Raw genomic sequence first — 13,702 nt, 5'->3', positions numbered from 1 at the left:
GACTACAGATATTAATCACAAAAGTGAACTGGATCCGAGCAATGGAATCGATCACCTACTGGAGAGGAGCTATGAGGGAGAGCTGGAGTGGCTTCCATTATCTGAAAAACATACAGCAGTGAACCAATAACCTTACCTTAGGATTCCCAATATAAAAAGCGTATTTCTTTTAGAAGTCATTATGGAACCTGTGCAAAAATTCTTACCCTAAACCCTATTATTTTTTCTTCCCAAACCTACTCTACTCTTGTACTGAGTTGACTAAAGTGCAATATGTTATTAAAGGGTACAATAACTAATCCTAAATGTCTCAATAACTAACTGCATAAAAAATGTGTAAATGTGACATATGAAGTGATAATGTGATACAAATATATGTACCATTGGCATTAATAGTTCAGATCAAAATTAATAAAAATGTTCAAATGGAAAAAAAAAACCTGTATGTGGACAGCAGATTAAATCTGTGCCTGTGAGTAGCAAGGGATTAAAAAAAGGGAGTAGGAGGAGACCGTTTTCACAAAACATCGGTTTTCTACTTGGTGCTATAACTATAGGGGAGCAGATACCATAGGAGGAGGTCTGGCCAAATCACATTCCCTCTCTGGTCCTGCCATCTCTTTCTGTTCTTATCCTTCCCCAGAGTACTGGAGAGAAATGCATGTCATTTGAATATCCTCTTTTAACAAATGACACTGGGAGTGTCTCATAGTAGTACCAAACCATGCTGAGGAACCTTTTTGTTTTTATTTACTTACAGGCATCTTTTACCTGTATCAAAAACCTCTGGAATCGGAAACCTTTGAAAGTGTATGGAGGGCGCATGGCCGAATCAATGCTTGCAATCATGTGTCATATACTCCGTGGCGAGCCAGTAATTCGCGAGCGTTTGAGCAAAGAGAGAGAGGGTAGCCGTGAAGAGGAGGGTCCGCAGGATGAGAGTGGAGCAAGACGGGAGCCTCAAGTTAACCAGCAGCAACTTCAGCAGGTGGGAGTGGGACTTGGGTTCACAGAAACCGTTTTCAAAAGTAATGGCAGTCATCTTAAGTTGGCCATTCATATACTGTACCAATGAGCCAAAGGCAGATTTGAAAATTTGCTGAGGCCCTGTCGGCCAGTGCTTGGTGATTCGGCAGCAGAGGGCCGTAGCTGCTGATCACTCTTGCGGTTCTATAAGTGTTCTTCAGAAAAGTAGGACGGTGCCATGTTTGGCCTTATGTACTCTCCATCTGTTTGGCTCAGTGACTGACTGGTCAGAATGTACACATTTAGCCTGTGTATGTCTGCCTTTAGCTATATGGGTTAAGGTGTACAAAGGTTGCACCACAATCATTTTTATTACTTTTATACTAGTGCTGGAAAGGTTTTGTTGTTTCCTAATCATTTTTTTTCTTTTTCCCTATAGCTGATGGATATGGGGTTTACACGGGAGCATGCTTTGGATGCTCTGCTCAACACTAGTACTATGGAGCAGGCCACTGAATATCTCCTCACCCACCCTCCTCCTCTTGTTGGAGGTGTTGTACGGGTACGTTGAGCAAAATTCCTTTTAATTGTCCTCTTTGTGCCCTGTTGGTTTCGCTGTCCCACTGTACCTGCATTACATTTCCTTCACACCCTCCCTTCCAGCCCCTTTCTACCGCAGGCTTTTCAGTTTCATGCCACCTTTGAAATTTGTGCATGTGTTTTATATGCATATCTTGCTCATGATAGCTTTTTATTCAGGGCATGGTTATCATTGCTAAACTTGTGTGGAGACGCAGGAAACTTATTAGAAAGTGCACCTTTTTTCTTTTTCCGCATCCCACTTCTTGCTTCACCTGTCATAGCAAAACAGGTCCCCCTGGTCATGCTGCAGTAGCTTGCATTTAACCTTTGCTTTTATGCTCCCAAACACAATCAGGACCCTGATGTCCTTTCTTTGCCTGCGCTTCCTTATACTCATATCCTACCACCTTATTCTGCAGAGCAGCCCAGCTAACAGGGGTATCTGTTGTTGCTCTGCAGGACTTAAGTATGTCAGAGGAAGATCAGATGCTGAGAGCCATTGCCATGTCGCTGGGACAAGATATCACTATGGAACAGAGGGCAGAACTGCCCGAGGTACAGTAAAAGTCCAAAATAAAGGGATCATTAATGGTTTAAGGGCAGATTTTGGTGATGGATAGAGTAAAGGTTGCTGGCTTTTGTTCCTGCGTTAGAAAAGGTTAAAAACACACCCTTAATCCCATCTTTGTCCAATCTACCCTTCCTTTTTTCCGTCCCCATCCACTGTTTCCACCTCCTTCTTTCAGCATTTGGCAGAAATTTTTGACCATCTCTCATGCTAAAATTTTCTGTTAAGGACAGGTGTTCATGTGTAAAATTAATATTAGGGATGCACCAAATCCAGGATTTGGTTCGGGATTCGGCCAGAATTCTGCCCTTTTCTCAACGTCAGCTTGGGGGACACAGGGACAATGGGGTATAGCTAGTACCATTAGGAGGCAGGACACAACTACAAAAAAGACAACTGGCTCCTCCCCCACTGGCTATACCCCCAGCAGGCTGGAGAAGAGCTCAGTTTTAGTTGTGTCCTCAGGAGGTTAGGACAGAAGAATTTTTATTTTATTATTTAGTCAGTTTTTGCTGACACCAGGGGGTTGCTGGAACCTTTACACTGCGTAAAGTACCTCATTGGCACCTTCCAACGTGGGACCTGTCTCTGGGGTCACAGGTGTTTCACACAGACCACCCAGCCAATTCCTCTCCTTCCCTTACAGATGGAGACCAGGCTGGCCGGCAGACAGTACTGGGAGAGCGGTCTCCAGGACAGGTAAGTCCCAATGGGCTCTCTCTCCCCCTTTTCCTTCTCCCTCCCCTATCCATGGAGGGCAGAATGGATTTTTTCCTCAGCCCCTAGCAGCCTCATTGGAGAGGTGAGAGGGGGGTTTTCCTGGCTCTGCGCTTCCCCTTAAGCCTCTCGAGCAGGGAGGGGGTTCCCCTACAGGATTCTACTAGTGGAGCGCACGGGTCTCCTACCACATACGCGGCTCGCCAAGCAGCCGCAGTGATCTTCCCTATGCGCTCTGATGCGGTTAGATGCGCTCCGCATGCGCACAGTACAGACGGGCGCCATTTTCTTAGGATAGGCGCCTTTCTTTCTCCCTGTTGCGGAAGTAAATGCCAGCGGTTTTGTGATCTCGCGCGATCCTAAGCGCGCTCCTCTACCTAGCGGCCGCCATTTTGGATCACACACAGGGGAATATCCACGCTGCTCCCAGACTGCTATACTCTGGAGCGGAGACACAGGGCACCACTGCAGGATTGACAACTGATCCTCCTACTACTAGAGCCAAGTGTCAGGCATTACTGGGTTATTCCCCCAGGCATTCCCACTTGCAAAAATTTTTCACTATGTCTGAGGGACCCAGTGCTAGCCTTTTTTCTAGGGGGGCAACCTCAGCCCTGGTCACTTTTCTGTCGTGTGCCAAATGCCGCAAACATTTGCCCTCAGGGCACAAATCTCCTCTATGCAACCAGTGCACTACACTGCAGGTTTCTGAACCCTCACCACCTTCTCCACCTCTGGTGAATCAGGCGGCACAGGGGGATCCCTCAGTATCTAGCCCTGAAGCTTCTCCACACAGAGTACAGGCAGCACCTGAGTGGGCAGCCCAATTGGCCCACAGGCATTCCTAAACTAGCGCAGTCACTAGACAAACTGCTCTCTCGCCTGGACACTCATAAACCTAGACCCTCCAAACGCAGGGCCCCCTCCCCATCCGAAGATGACAGCGACTCTCCTCCTAGGATCTTTTCACCTCCTGATTCCGGGACGAACAAGATCATTCTGATGGGGAGCTTCTTTCAGATTCAGACCAAGATGATTCTAGAATTTCCTCTGACACTGTGGACTCTCTATTTCCTCGGTGCTAGAAACCCTCCACCTTCAGGAACCGGAGGTCCGTGCGGAGTCTTCAAAATCTCTCTTCAAGCGACGCAATAAGACTTCACCTATGTTTCCGTCCCACAACCAGCTTGATCAAATTATCCAACAAGAATGGGACAAACCCGAGAGGCGTTTTCAAACAAACCGTCGTTTCCTAAGGCTGTATCCTTTTCCACCTGAGCTTACTGAAAAATGGGCTTCTCCTCCATCCGTGGACGCCCCAGTGTCCCGCCTCTCTAAGAACACGGCCTTACCAGTCCCTGACGCGTCCTCCTTCAAGGACTCTATGGACAAGAAGTTAGAGAGTTTGCTACGCTCTTCATTCGCAGCTTCCGGGTCCTCGTTGAGACCAGTCCTGGCTACAGCATGGGTAAGCCGAGCCATACAATCCTGGGCTGACACTCTCCTCACCGCTATTGCGGACGGAGCACCACGTCACGAACTCGCTCAGTTGGCATCTCAAATCAAGGAAGCCAATGACTACATGTGTGAGGCCTCACTTGACGCCACTCAAGCTATCAGCAGAGCCTCCGCTCTCTCGGTGGCAGCCCGCAGATCCTTATGGATGGAAACTATGGTCAGCTGACCTTTCCTCTAAGAAGTCCCTGACTTCCATTCCGTTCAAGGGGAAGCTCCTTTTCGGTCCTGACCTTGATAAAATCATTAGTCAAGCTACCGGGGGTAAAAGCACCCTTCTTCCCCAACCTAAAGCACGTCCCTCCTTTCGGAAGAACAAGTTTTTTCGTGGCTCTCAGACCAAGAGCGCGAGATCTTCTCCCCCGAGGCACTCCTTTTCGAACAAGGGCCGTTTCGGCAACAAGCATCGAACTCCCTGGCAGAACCGAAAACACTCTTCAAAGCCCACCGACAAGACTGCCTCCGCATGACGCCGTCCTTCCCGGGCCGAATTGTATAGGGGGAAGATTGTCCCACTATGCAGACACGTGGGTATCTCTTGTTCAGGACACCTGGATTCACGAGGTGGTTTCTCAAGGCTACCATCTAGAGTTCTCGTCTCTTCCACCTCACCGATTCTTCATGTCAAGACTCCCTCAAGAATCGGGCAACGTACAGCTTTCAGAGGGCCATTTCCAACCTCCTCCTAGCAGGCGTGATTACTCCTGTCCCCCCAGACGAACACTTCACGGGCTACTACTCAAACCTGTTCATAGTCCCCCAAAAGGACGGCTCTGTCCGGCCCGATCCTAGACTTAAAGGAACTGAACAAGCTCATTCGTCCGAGAAGGTTCAAGATGGAATCCCTCCGATCTGTCATTGCGGCGATGTCCCCAGGGCAATTCCTAATGTCTCTCGACATAAAGACGCTTATCTTCATGTTCCCATTTTCCCTCCTCATCAGAGATACTTGCGCTTTGCCTTCCAAAGTTTCCACTACCAATTCACAAGTCTACCATTCGGCCTCACTTCGGCTCCCCGGGTCTTCACGAAGATCATGGCGGCTGCCACTGCTCTGATCCGCAACGAGGGGATCTCCATCACCCCGTATCTCGACGACCTTTTGATCAAGGCGCCTTCGCCCCAGGAGCCTCAGCGGTCCCTTCAGGTCTCCATGACGAAGCTACGGGAACTAGGTTGGGTTTCTCAACCTACAAAAATCCTCTCTAATCCCAGTCAATCCATGAACTTTCTAGGCATGAACTTCAATACTCTGACCCAGAGGATCTCCCTCCCTCAGGAGAAGATTGTTCATCTCCAGGCCCTGGTTCGGTCACTGCTGCAGAAGCCCAAACATCCCGTGAGGTTCTGCATGAAAGTACTGGGTGTCATGGTTTCCACCATAGAAGCAGTCCCCTTCGCCCAATTTCATCTCCGGGAGCTCCAGTGGAACATTCTCAGCACCTGGAGACGGAAATCCCTACTACAAGAGATACTCCTCTCTCCTCAAACTCGGACGTCCCTTCTGTGGTGGCTCAACACCACTCACCTCTCAAGGGGAAAACACCTCGGGGACCCCAGTTGGCGCATTCTCACAACAGACGCAAGTCTCTTCGGTTGGGGCGCAGTGCTCGAAGGCAGGTCGGCCCAAGGGCAGTGGAACCTCACAGAAACGACGTTGCAGATCAATCTCCTCGAGATCCGTGCAATTCGCCTGGGCCTCATCCACTGGCAGCAGGACCTGACGGGGCAGGCGGTGAAGATAGTCGGACAACTCCACGGCGGTGGCCTACATCAACCACCAGGGCGGCACAAGGAGCAGGGCGGCTCTAAGCGAGATAAAGATCATATTCCAGTGGGCCGAGAATCACAGCGTACAGCTGTCCGCCATCTTCATACCGGGACTGCTGAACTGGGAAGCCGACTTCCTAAGCAGGCAATCCCTGGACCCAGGCGAGTGGTCACTAAGGACGAAGTATTCCAGGAAATAACTTCCAGATGGGGCGATCCAGAGGTGGACCTCATGGCGACCAGGCACAACAGAAAGGTACCAACCTTCCTAGCTCGTTACAGAGACCCACTGGCCCTAAACGTGGACGCTCTGACGGCCAACTGGCCCTTTCGCCTGGCGTATGCCTTTCCTCCCACTCCTCTCATTCCCAGAACGATCAGAAAGCTTCAAAGGGAAAGGTCCACCCTCATCCTCATAGCACCGAGGTGGCCTCGACGAGCATGGTTCACAGACCTTCTCAACCTCTCCGTCGCAGAACCGTGGCCTCTGCCTCTTCTTCTAGACCTTCTCACTCAGGGTCCAATCCTACACCCAAATCCGACCTACCTCAACTTGACGGCGTGGCTCTTGAGACCAAGATTCTAATTCAGAAGGGATTTTCAAGGGCCGTGGCACGCACTATGTGTGCGGCACGGAAGCCAGTTTCAGCCAGGGCCTATCACAGGGTCTGGTCCACCTACCGTCAATGGTGTTTCACTCGCAAGGTTAACTTCCGGCTTTTTTCTCTACCATCTCTACTGGAGTTCCTGCAGGAGGGCCTTTCACTTGGACTGTCTTTGGGTTCCCTCAAATCTCAAATATCGGCTCTATCCGTACTTTTCCCAGAAAGACTTGCTCTGCTTCCTGACGTCAAAACCTTCATGCAAGGAGTGGCTCATGTGACTCCGCCTGTCAGGGCTCCCACACCTACCTGGACCTGACGTTAGTGCTCCGGGCTCTTCAACTTCCTCCCTTTGAACCCCTGGGGTCGGTGGCCATTCAGTTCCTGACCTGGAAACTGTTTTTTCTCCTGGCTATTGCTACAGCAAGACGGGTTTCTGAGATCAGCGCTCTTTCCTACAAGTCGCCTTACCTTGTCTTCCACCATGACAGAGCGGTCCTTCGTACCATACCATCCTTCCTACCTAAGGTGGTCTCAGAATTTCATATAAACCAAGAGATCGTGGTTCCTTCCTTCTGCCCATCTCCAGCAAACCAGAAGGAAAGGGCACTGCACACTCTGGATCCTGTGCGGGCCTTGAAGTTTTATCTCTTCAGAGTTCAGGACTTCCGCAAATCCGATTCCCTGCTGGTACTGTCCCTCAGGCTCACGTCGGGGCGCATCGGCTACCAAACAATCCATCTCTCGCTGGATCAAACAAGCTATACAAGGTGCATACAAAGCCCGGGGTCAAACACCTCCGTCCAGGGTCACTGCCCATTCGACCAGGGGTGTGAGTACGTCCTGGGCCTTCAGAAACCAGGCATCAGCTGAACAGCTGTGCAAAGCGGCAACTTGGACATCTGTCCACTCGTTTGCAAATTTTATCATTTTGACACCTTTGCGGCATCTGACACTCGCTTTGGCAGAAAAGTGCTTCAGGCCGCGGTGGCTGACACCACATAAGCCTCTTTTTTCCCACCCGGTTGTTAGGGGACAGCTTTGGTACGTCCCCATTGTCCCTGTGTCCCCCAAGCTGACGTTGAGAAAAGGAGATTTTGTGTACTCACCGTTAAATCCTTTTCTCTTCAGTCACTTGGGGGACACAGGGCTTCCCTCCCTGGATTGAGGCTTTCACTTCCGTCAGACAAGTTCCCTTTTCTTGTTAACTGTTGTTGGCTTTTTTGAAAAGTTTTTACTTAGTTATGTAATATCCTGTTGACTTTGGTACAAACTGAGCTCTTCTCCAGCCTGCTGGGGGTATAGCCAGTGGGGGAGGAGCCAGTTGTCTTTTTTGTAGTTGTGTCCTGCCTCCTAATGGTACTAGCTATACCCCATTGTCCCTGTGTCCCCCAAGTGACTGAAGAGAAAAGGATTTAACGGTGAGTACACAAAATCTCCTTTTCAGCAGGATTCGGATTTGGCCGAAACCTTTTGCCCTTCCGAACTGAATCCAAATCCTAATTTGTATATGCAAATTAGGGACGGGGAGGGAAATTGCATGACCTTTTGTCACAAAACAAGGAAGTAAAAAATGTTTTCCCCTTCCCACCCCTAATTTGCATATGCAAATTAGGATTCGGTTCGGTATTCAGCTGGATCTTTCGCAAAGGATTCAGGGGTTCAGCCAAATCCAAAATAGTGGATTTGGTGCATCCCTAATTAATATGCTCTGGTCATATAAAACAGGGAATATTGGTTATCTAATTGATTTCTGGTTGTGACATGTATATTTATATACCAGTATGCAAAGTAGGTAAAAAGCTAAGGTAGTTTGCTTACACATAGCTGCTTTATAAATTGGATATTCTTTAGCATCGCTCTTCAATCCCTACAGGAAACTGCTAGACGGAAAGAAGAGGAGGAGCGCAAGGCCCGAGAAAAGCAAGAGGAAGAGGAGGCAAAATGCCTGGAAAAGTTTCAAGATGCAGAGCCCCTGGAACAGGATGAGCTTCAAAGCTTCACTGACACCATGCTCCCTGGCTGCTTCCACTTGCTTGATGAGCTGCCAGACACAGTCTATAGAGTGTGTGATCTTATAATGACTGCCATCAAGCGTAATGGGGCAGACTATCGAGACATGATTTTAAAACAAGTGGTTAACCAGGTAAGATCCTCCTTTTTTTGTGACCATATACACTCTTCTTAAAGGAGAACTAAAGCCCAAACATGAGTGGCTAAAAATGCCATTTTATATAATGAACTTGTTGCATCCCCCTAAATCTTTATCATCTCAATAGTAGCAATGATCCAGGACTTCAGACTTGTCACAGGGGGTCACCATCTTGGAAAGTGTCTGTGACACTCACATGCTCAGTGGGCTCTGAGCAGCTGTTGAGAAGCTAAGCTTAGGGATCATCACTATTTATCCAGCAGAAAATGACATTGGTCTGTAATATAAGCTGATGCTACAGGGCTGATTATTAAATTCTGATGCTAATTGCACGGGTTTCTGTGCTGCCATGTTGTAATAGTAATTAACTGTATTAGTGGGTCCCTAAGCTCAGTAATTGACAGCAGCACAGAGCATGTGCAGTAAATCAGCAGATAGGGAGCTACTGGGGCATCTTTATGGGCGCAGATCTTCCCCGTTAAAGGGCTGTAGTTGCCTTGGGCTGCTACAGAAGCCCAACACATAATGTACAACATTTCTAGCTACTTCTTTAGTTGAGAATTTGTTCTCCTTTAAACCAACAAGTTCTCCAGCAAACCTAGAAATGTTTTCTTGCTGACTTTCATCGTATACTTTAACATCTGCACCTTTCCATTTCACTGTTAAGCTTCATAAACATATTAAACTTGAAAATGCAATTTCTTCCTAGGTATGGGAAGCTGCTGATGTTCTTATTAAAGCTGCACTGCCACTGACCACAAGTGACACCAAAACTGTTTCAGAGTGGATCAGCCAGATGGCCACACTTCCTCAGGCTTCTAACTTGGCCACTCGCATCCTTTTACTCACCTTGCTGTTCGAGGTAAAGAAATATATTGCTCTTTGTGAAAGGAAAATGTCCTATAGATGAACCCTCAAATGTCTCTTTAATTGAGAAGGAACAGTTAAAACTAAGTAAACTTTATTTTAAAGGTCTATATAAATACACCAGTAAACCCTCAAAGTAATGCTGCTCTGAGTCCTCTGTCAAAAGAAACTCCATTTCTTTCATTCTATTGTGTATACATGGGTTTCTGTGTCAGACTCCTTCTTTCATCTTAAACCTCCAGGGATAGGGCTTGAGCATGCTCAGTTTGCTCCTCTTCCCCTCCCTTTCCCCCCGCCATTTCCACCTTCTCTTCTGTAATCTGAGCCCAGAGCTATGAGTGAGCAAGGGAGAGAGACTCAAACAGGAAGTGATGTTACACCAAGCTAATACAGCAACTGCTATCCTAAATAACCACGTAGAGCTCCTAGAGCCGTTTACTCTATGATAAAGCATTCTACAGAATGAATATAGAGTTCTATCTTGCACTATTGAGTCTAATCTATTGCCAATAATCTGCCTCTGTAGTTTTTCTTCTTTAAGGGCTACCCCCTCCTCTAGAATGCAGTTTCCGTTGTCCCCAATTTTCTAGATAAGGCAAGTTGGGTTTTTTGTGGATGTGTCCTCTGCTTGTGTGTTGTAAATAGAACATTTTATTCTCAGATCAGAGAACCACAGGAACATTTCAGTGTAAAAACAAATCTTGGGTAAATAGGCTGTGCAAAATAATAAATTAATATAGTTAGCCAAAATTTACATTTTTAAAGGCTGAAGTGAGCGGATGTCTAACAGAATAGAACAGAATACAACTTCCTGCTTTTCAGGTCTCTAACTCTGAGTTAGTCAGTGACTTTAAGGGCAGCCACATGGGACATACCTTTTCAGCGAGTTTGAAATTGATCCTTCGCATTCAGCTCAGATTAAAAAGAAAACCGTTATGATCCATATGGCCCTCTCAAAGTCTCTGTTTACTGCCTGGTAACCAATCAGTGTTCTGGCTATTATGTTACACATCCAGTCACTCCAGCCTTTATACATTACATTTTTGGTTAACTAACTAGATTAGAAACATGACTTTGGTTGCAAAGTAAAGCACTTTGTTACCATTGTAAGAAGTTGTTTGTACAAATTACTGCCAGCCTTCAATTATTCATAGTAGAGCCATGGCAAGAGACAGGTTTTTGAATGAGGTTTCTTCATCCGAGCACCCATGGTTGCTCACACTGAATAACCACAATTACGGTTAACATGTTTTCAGAGGGACGCATTTTCGCAGCATGCATTTCCAGGTGCCCTGAGAAGTGCAGAATATGTTGTGTATAGATTTAATAAGTGTAAAAAATCTATGCCAATATGTTTTACTGATTATATATAGGGAATGTAACCTACTTTGCAATAGGCAGTATTTTGCATTAAATGTGACTGGCCGTTGGTGAATCTGTATTGAAATTATCCTATACTACTGCTTGTCAGTAAATATTGTCATAAATCTGTATTTCACTTTTGGTTTATTACCCTAGTTCCCCTTTAAATTGATTTTTATTTGTTGTTTTAATATTTAGGAGCTAAAACTGCCGTGCGCTAGAGTTGTTGAAACAAGTGGAATACTTAATGTACTAATTAAACTGCTTGAAGTGGTTCAGCCATGTTTGCAGGCAGCCAAGGAGCAAAAGGAAGTTCAGACCCCAAAGTAAGTGGCTAACATAACTCTTTAAAAAAAAAAAAACTGCTTATTTTCCCAGACACAAATGACCACCTTCTCTCTCTCTGTTAAGGTGGATTACACCGGTCCTCCTTTTAATAGATTTCTATGAGAAGACCTCAATTTCCTCTAAAAGAAGAATGCAAATGAACAAGGTAAGGCTTTTTGTTTATCAAGCATGTTTTTATTGTTCCAAGCAAGTGACCTAAGTTTAATATGTGTTTGGAGAGGGCCAGTGCTTAAAGATATTATGGATTTTTCATAGTCCTGCATGCTTTCAGGGGCTGTGGGGTATAGCATCCACGATTAGTTCAGGAAAGGGAAGATGCAAGATCAAGGGCTTAGGTGGGCAGCTTAAATGTATTAAAAATTGACAGCTACATTGCCAATAAAGACACCCCCAGCACTGATTGTGAGTCTTTGAAAAACATTAGTAATCAGCAAAAAATCCCTGGCAGAAATTTAGGGTCATAATAACAACAGCTTTTTATTATTTAATATCACCAAACTGCAAATACCATTCAGTATCCATAAAAATGGCGTTGATTTGTGCTATAGTGGTGTGTTCTCATGTTATATAGATATATTTTTCATGTCTGATAACTTGCTGGCAACGTTGGGTCTAACCATTTTTCTTCCCTAGCCAGCTGGTAGTTATATTGTTTTTTTCCCCCACAGTACCTTCAGTCGAATGGAAACAACTGGCGTTGGTTTGATGATCGCTCTGGCCGGTGGTGCAGCTACAGTGCTAGTAACAACAGCACTATTGATGCAGCCTGGAGAGCAGGAGAGACGTGTGTGCGATTCACAGCCGGCCGTCGAAGATATACTGTGCAGTTTACCACAATGGTTCAGGTATTTTTACATGTGATCTGTGTTTTCTGTAGTTTTTGATGCATTTGTTTATAATCAAGAGGTTTTCTATTGGCTACAGTTAAGCATATTGATCGCTCATACATGTGCAGCTGTTTCCTCACCACAAGTGCTGTATGACTGGGGAATAACATGTTCAAAAGCTTTTCTGAGCAAAATGTAGCCCTTTACATCACAAATGTTTTCGAAGTTCTCTCCGATTGTAATGTGGCAATGGTAAACCTTTTTTAGGTAAATGAAGAGACTGGCAACAGGCGACCTGTCATGCTGACTCTGTTGCGTGTTCCAAGACTCTTAAAGAGTGGAAAAAACGGAAATGGACAGGAGCTTGAAAAGACACTTGATGAGTCAAAGGAGGTGGAGGCAAAACAGAAAGAAGATAAAGTGCCTGGTAATTTTTTTTATTTTTAATAAATGCTCTCCAGTTTCCTTTACAAATCCTGTTAAGATGGAAAAGTGAGGGTTACATGGGATTGTTTCTAATTGATTTAATTGTTTTCCCTAATTTGTATAACACTTGTACCTGGTTTGCCTAACTAAGCTTGTATCTGTTTGTGGCTGTAGAGCCTATTCCAGTTCCAGAAACCTCTTCCACTGAAAAAGAGGCACTAACTGAAGAGCCCAAAGTGGGAGACATAGTAATCCAGGGTCTGACGGAAGAGATGGTGACTGTCCTGATACGTTCCTGTGTCAGCATGCTTGGTGTTCCTGTTGATCCAGATACTCTACATGCAACTTTGCGTCTCTGCCTGCGACTCACACGTGACCACAAATATGCCATGATGTTTGCAGAGCTGAAGAGCACTCGAATGATCCTTGGCTTAACTCAAAGCTCAGGATTCAATGGCTTCACTCCCCTTGTAACACTCCTCTTTAGGCACATCATAGAGGATCCATGCACCCTCCAGCACACTATGGAAAAGGTAAACTCCATTTCCTCTGGAACAATGATTTGCGTTTGACATTGCCCCCCCCCCACACACACACACACACACACACACACACACACACACACTACACAGTGATTTAATCTCAAGATGCATGAAAATTGGTCTGTGCAACATGATTTATTAGCTTCTTTCTCTATTTTCAAGGTTGTCCGTTCTGCAGCTACTAGTGGGGCAGGAAGCACCACCTCTGGTGTTGTGTCTGGAAGCCTGGGTTCTCGTGAGATCAACTATATACTAAGAGTACTGGGCCCTGCAGCCTGTCGAAACCCGGATATCTTCACTGAAGTGGCAAACTGTTGCATTCGCATTGCACTTCCTGCACCTCGTGGATCTGGAACTGGTAGGTTTTTGTGAATTCTTGCTTGAAATCAATTTTGTGAGTTTGCTAGCATTTTGATCAGTTGTTACTTATAAGGTACAAGTTACTGGACTTCTCAGTA

At 46.1% G+C, this 13,702-nt stretch overlaps 1 protein-coding gene across 12 annotated transcripts in view; it reads left to right on the top strand.

The window, feature by feature from the left end:
• The window catches only part of LOC108704466 (E3 ubiquitin-protein ligase HUWE1), a 107,574-nt gene that overhangs the window by 55,072 nt on the left and 38,800 nt on the right, over nt 1–13,702 (top strand). For 7 of the 12 annotated variants that reach the window (XM_041573122.1, XM_041573128.1, XM_041573125.1 and 4 more), the window contains exons 33-43: nt 761–991; nt 1,406–1,528; nt 2,008–2,103; nt 8,597–8,866; nt 9,582–9,734; nt 11,300–11,427; nt 11,513–11,594; nt 12,118–12,294; nt 12,544–12,703; nt 12,877–13,235; nt 13,407–13,602. In XM_041573122.1, the coding sequence (XP_041429056.1) occupies nt 761–991; nt 1,406–1,528; nt 2,008–2,103; nt 8,597–8,866; nt 9,582–9,734; nt 11,300–11,427; nt 11,513–11,594; nt 12,118–12,294; nt 12,544–12,703; nt 12,877–13,235; nt 13,407–13,602 (1,975 nt within the window). The remainder of the gene's footprint in view (nt 1–760; nt 992–1,405; nt 1,529–2,007; nt 2,104–8,596; nt 8,867–9,581; nt 9,735–11,299; nt 11,428–11,512; nt 11,595–12,117; nt 12,295–12,543; nt 12,704–12,876; nt 13,236–13,406; nt 13,603–13,702) is intronic. The other 5 variants (XM_041573131.1, XM_041573126.1, XM_041573121.1 and 2 more) reach the window with 3 other exon arrangements.

This window comes from Xenopus laevis, chromosome 8L (assembly GCF_017654675.1).
Source record: "Xenopus laevis strain J_2021 chromosome 8L, Xenopus_laevis_v10.1, whole genome shotgun sequence".
Lineage (NCBI taxonomy): Eukaryota > Metazoa > Chordata > Amphibia > Anura > Pipidae > Xenopus > Xenopus laevis.
Note: the sequence above shows the minus strand (reverse complement) of the source record. Positions and strands in the feature narration are given on the sequence as shown.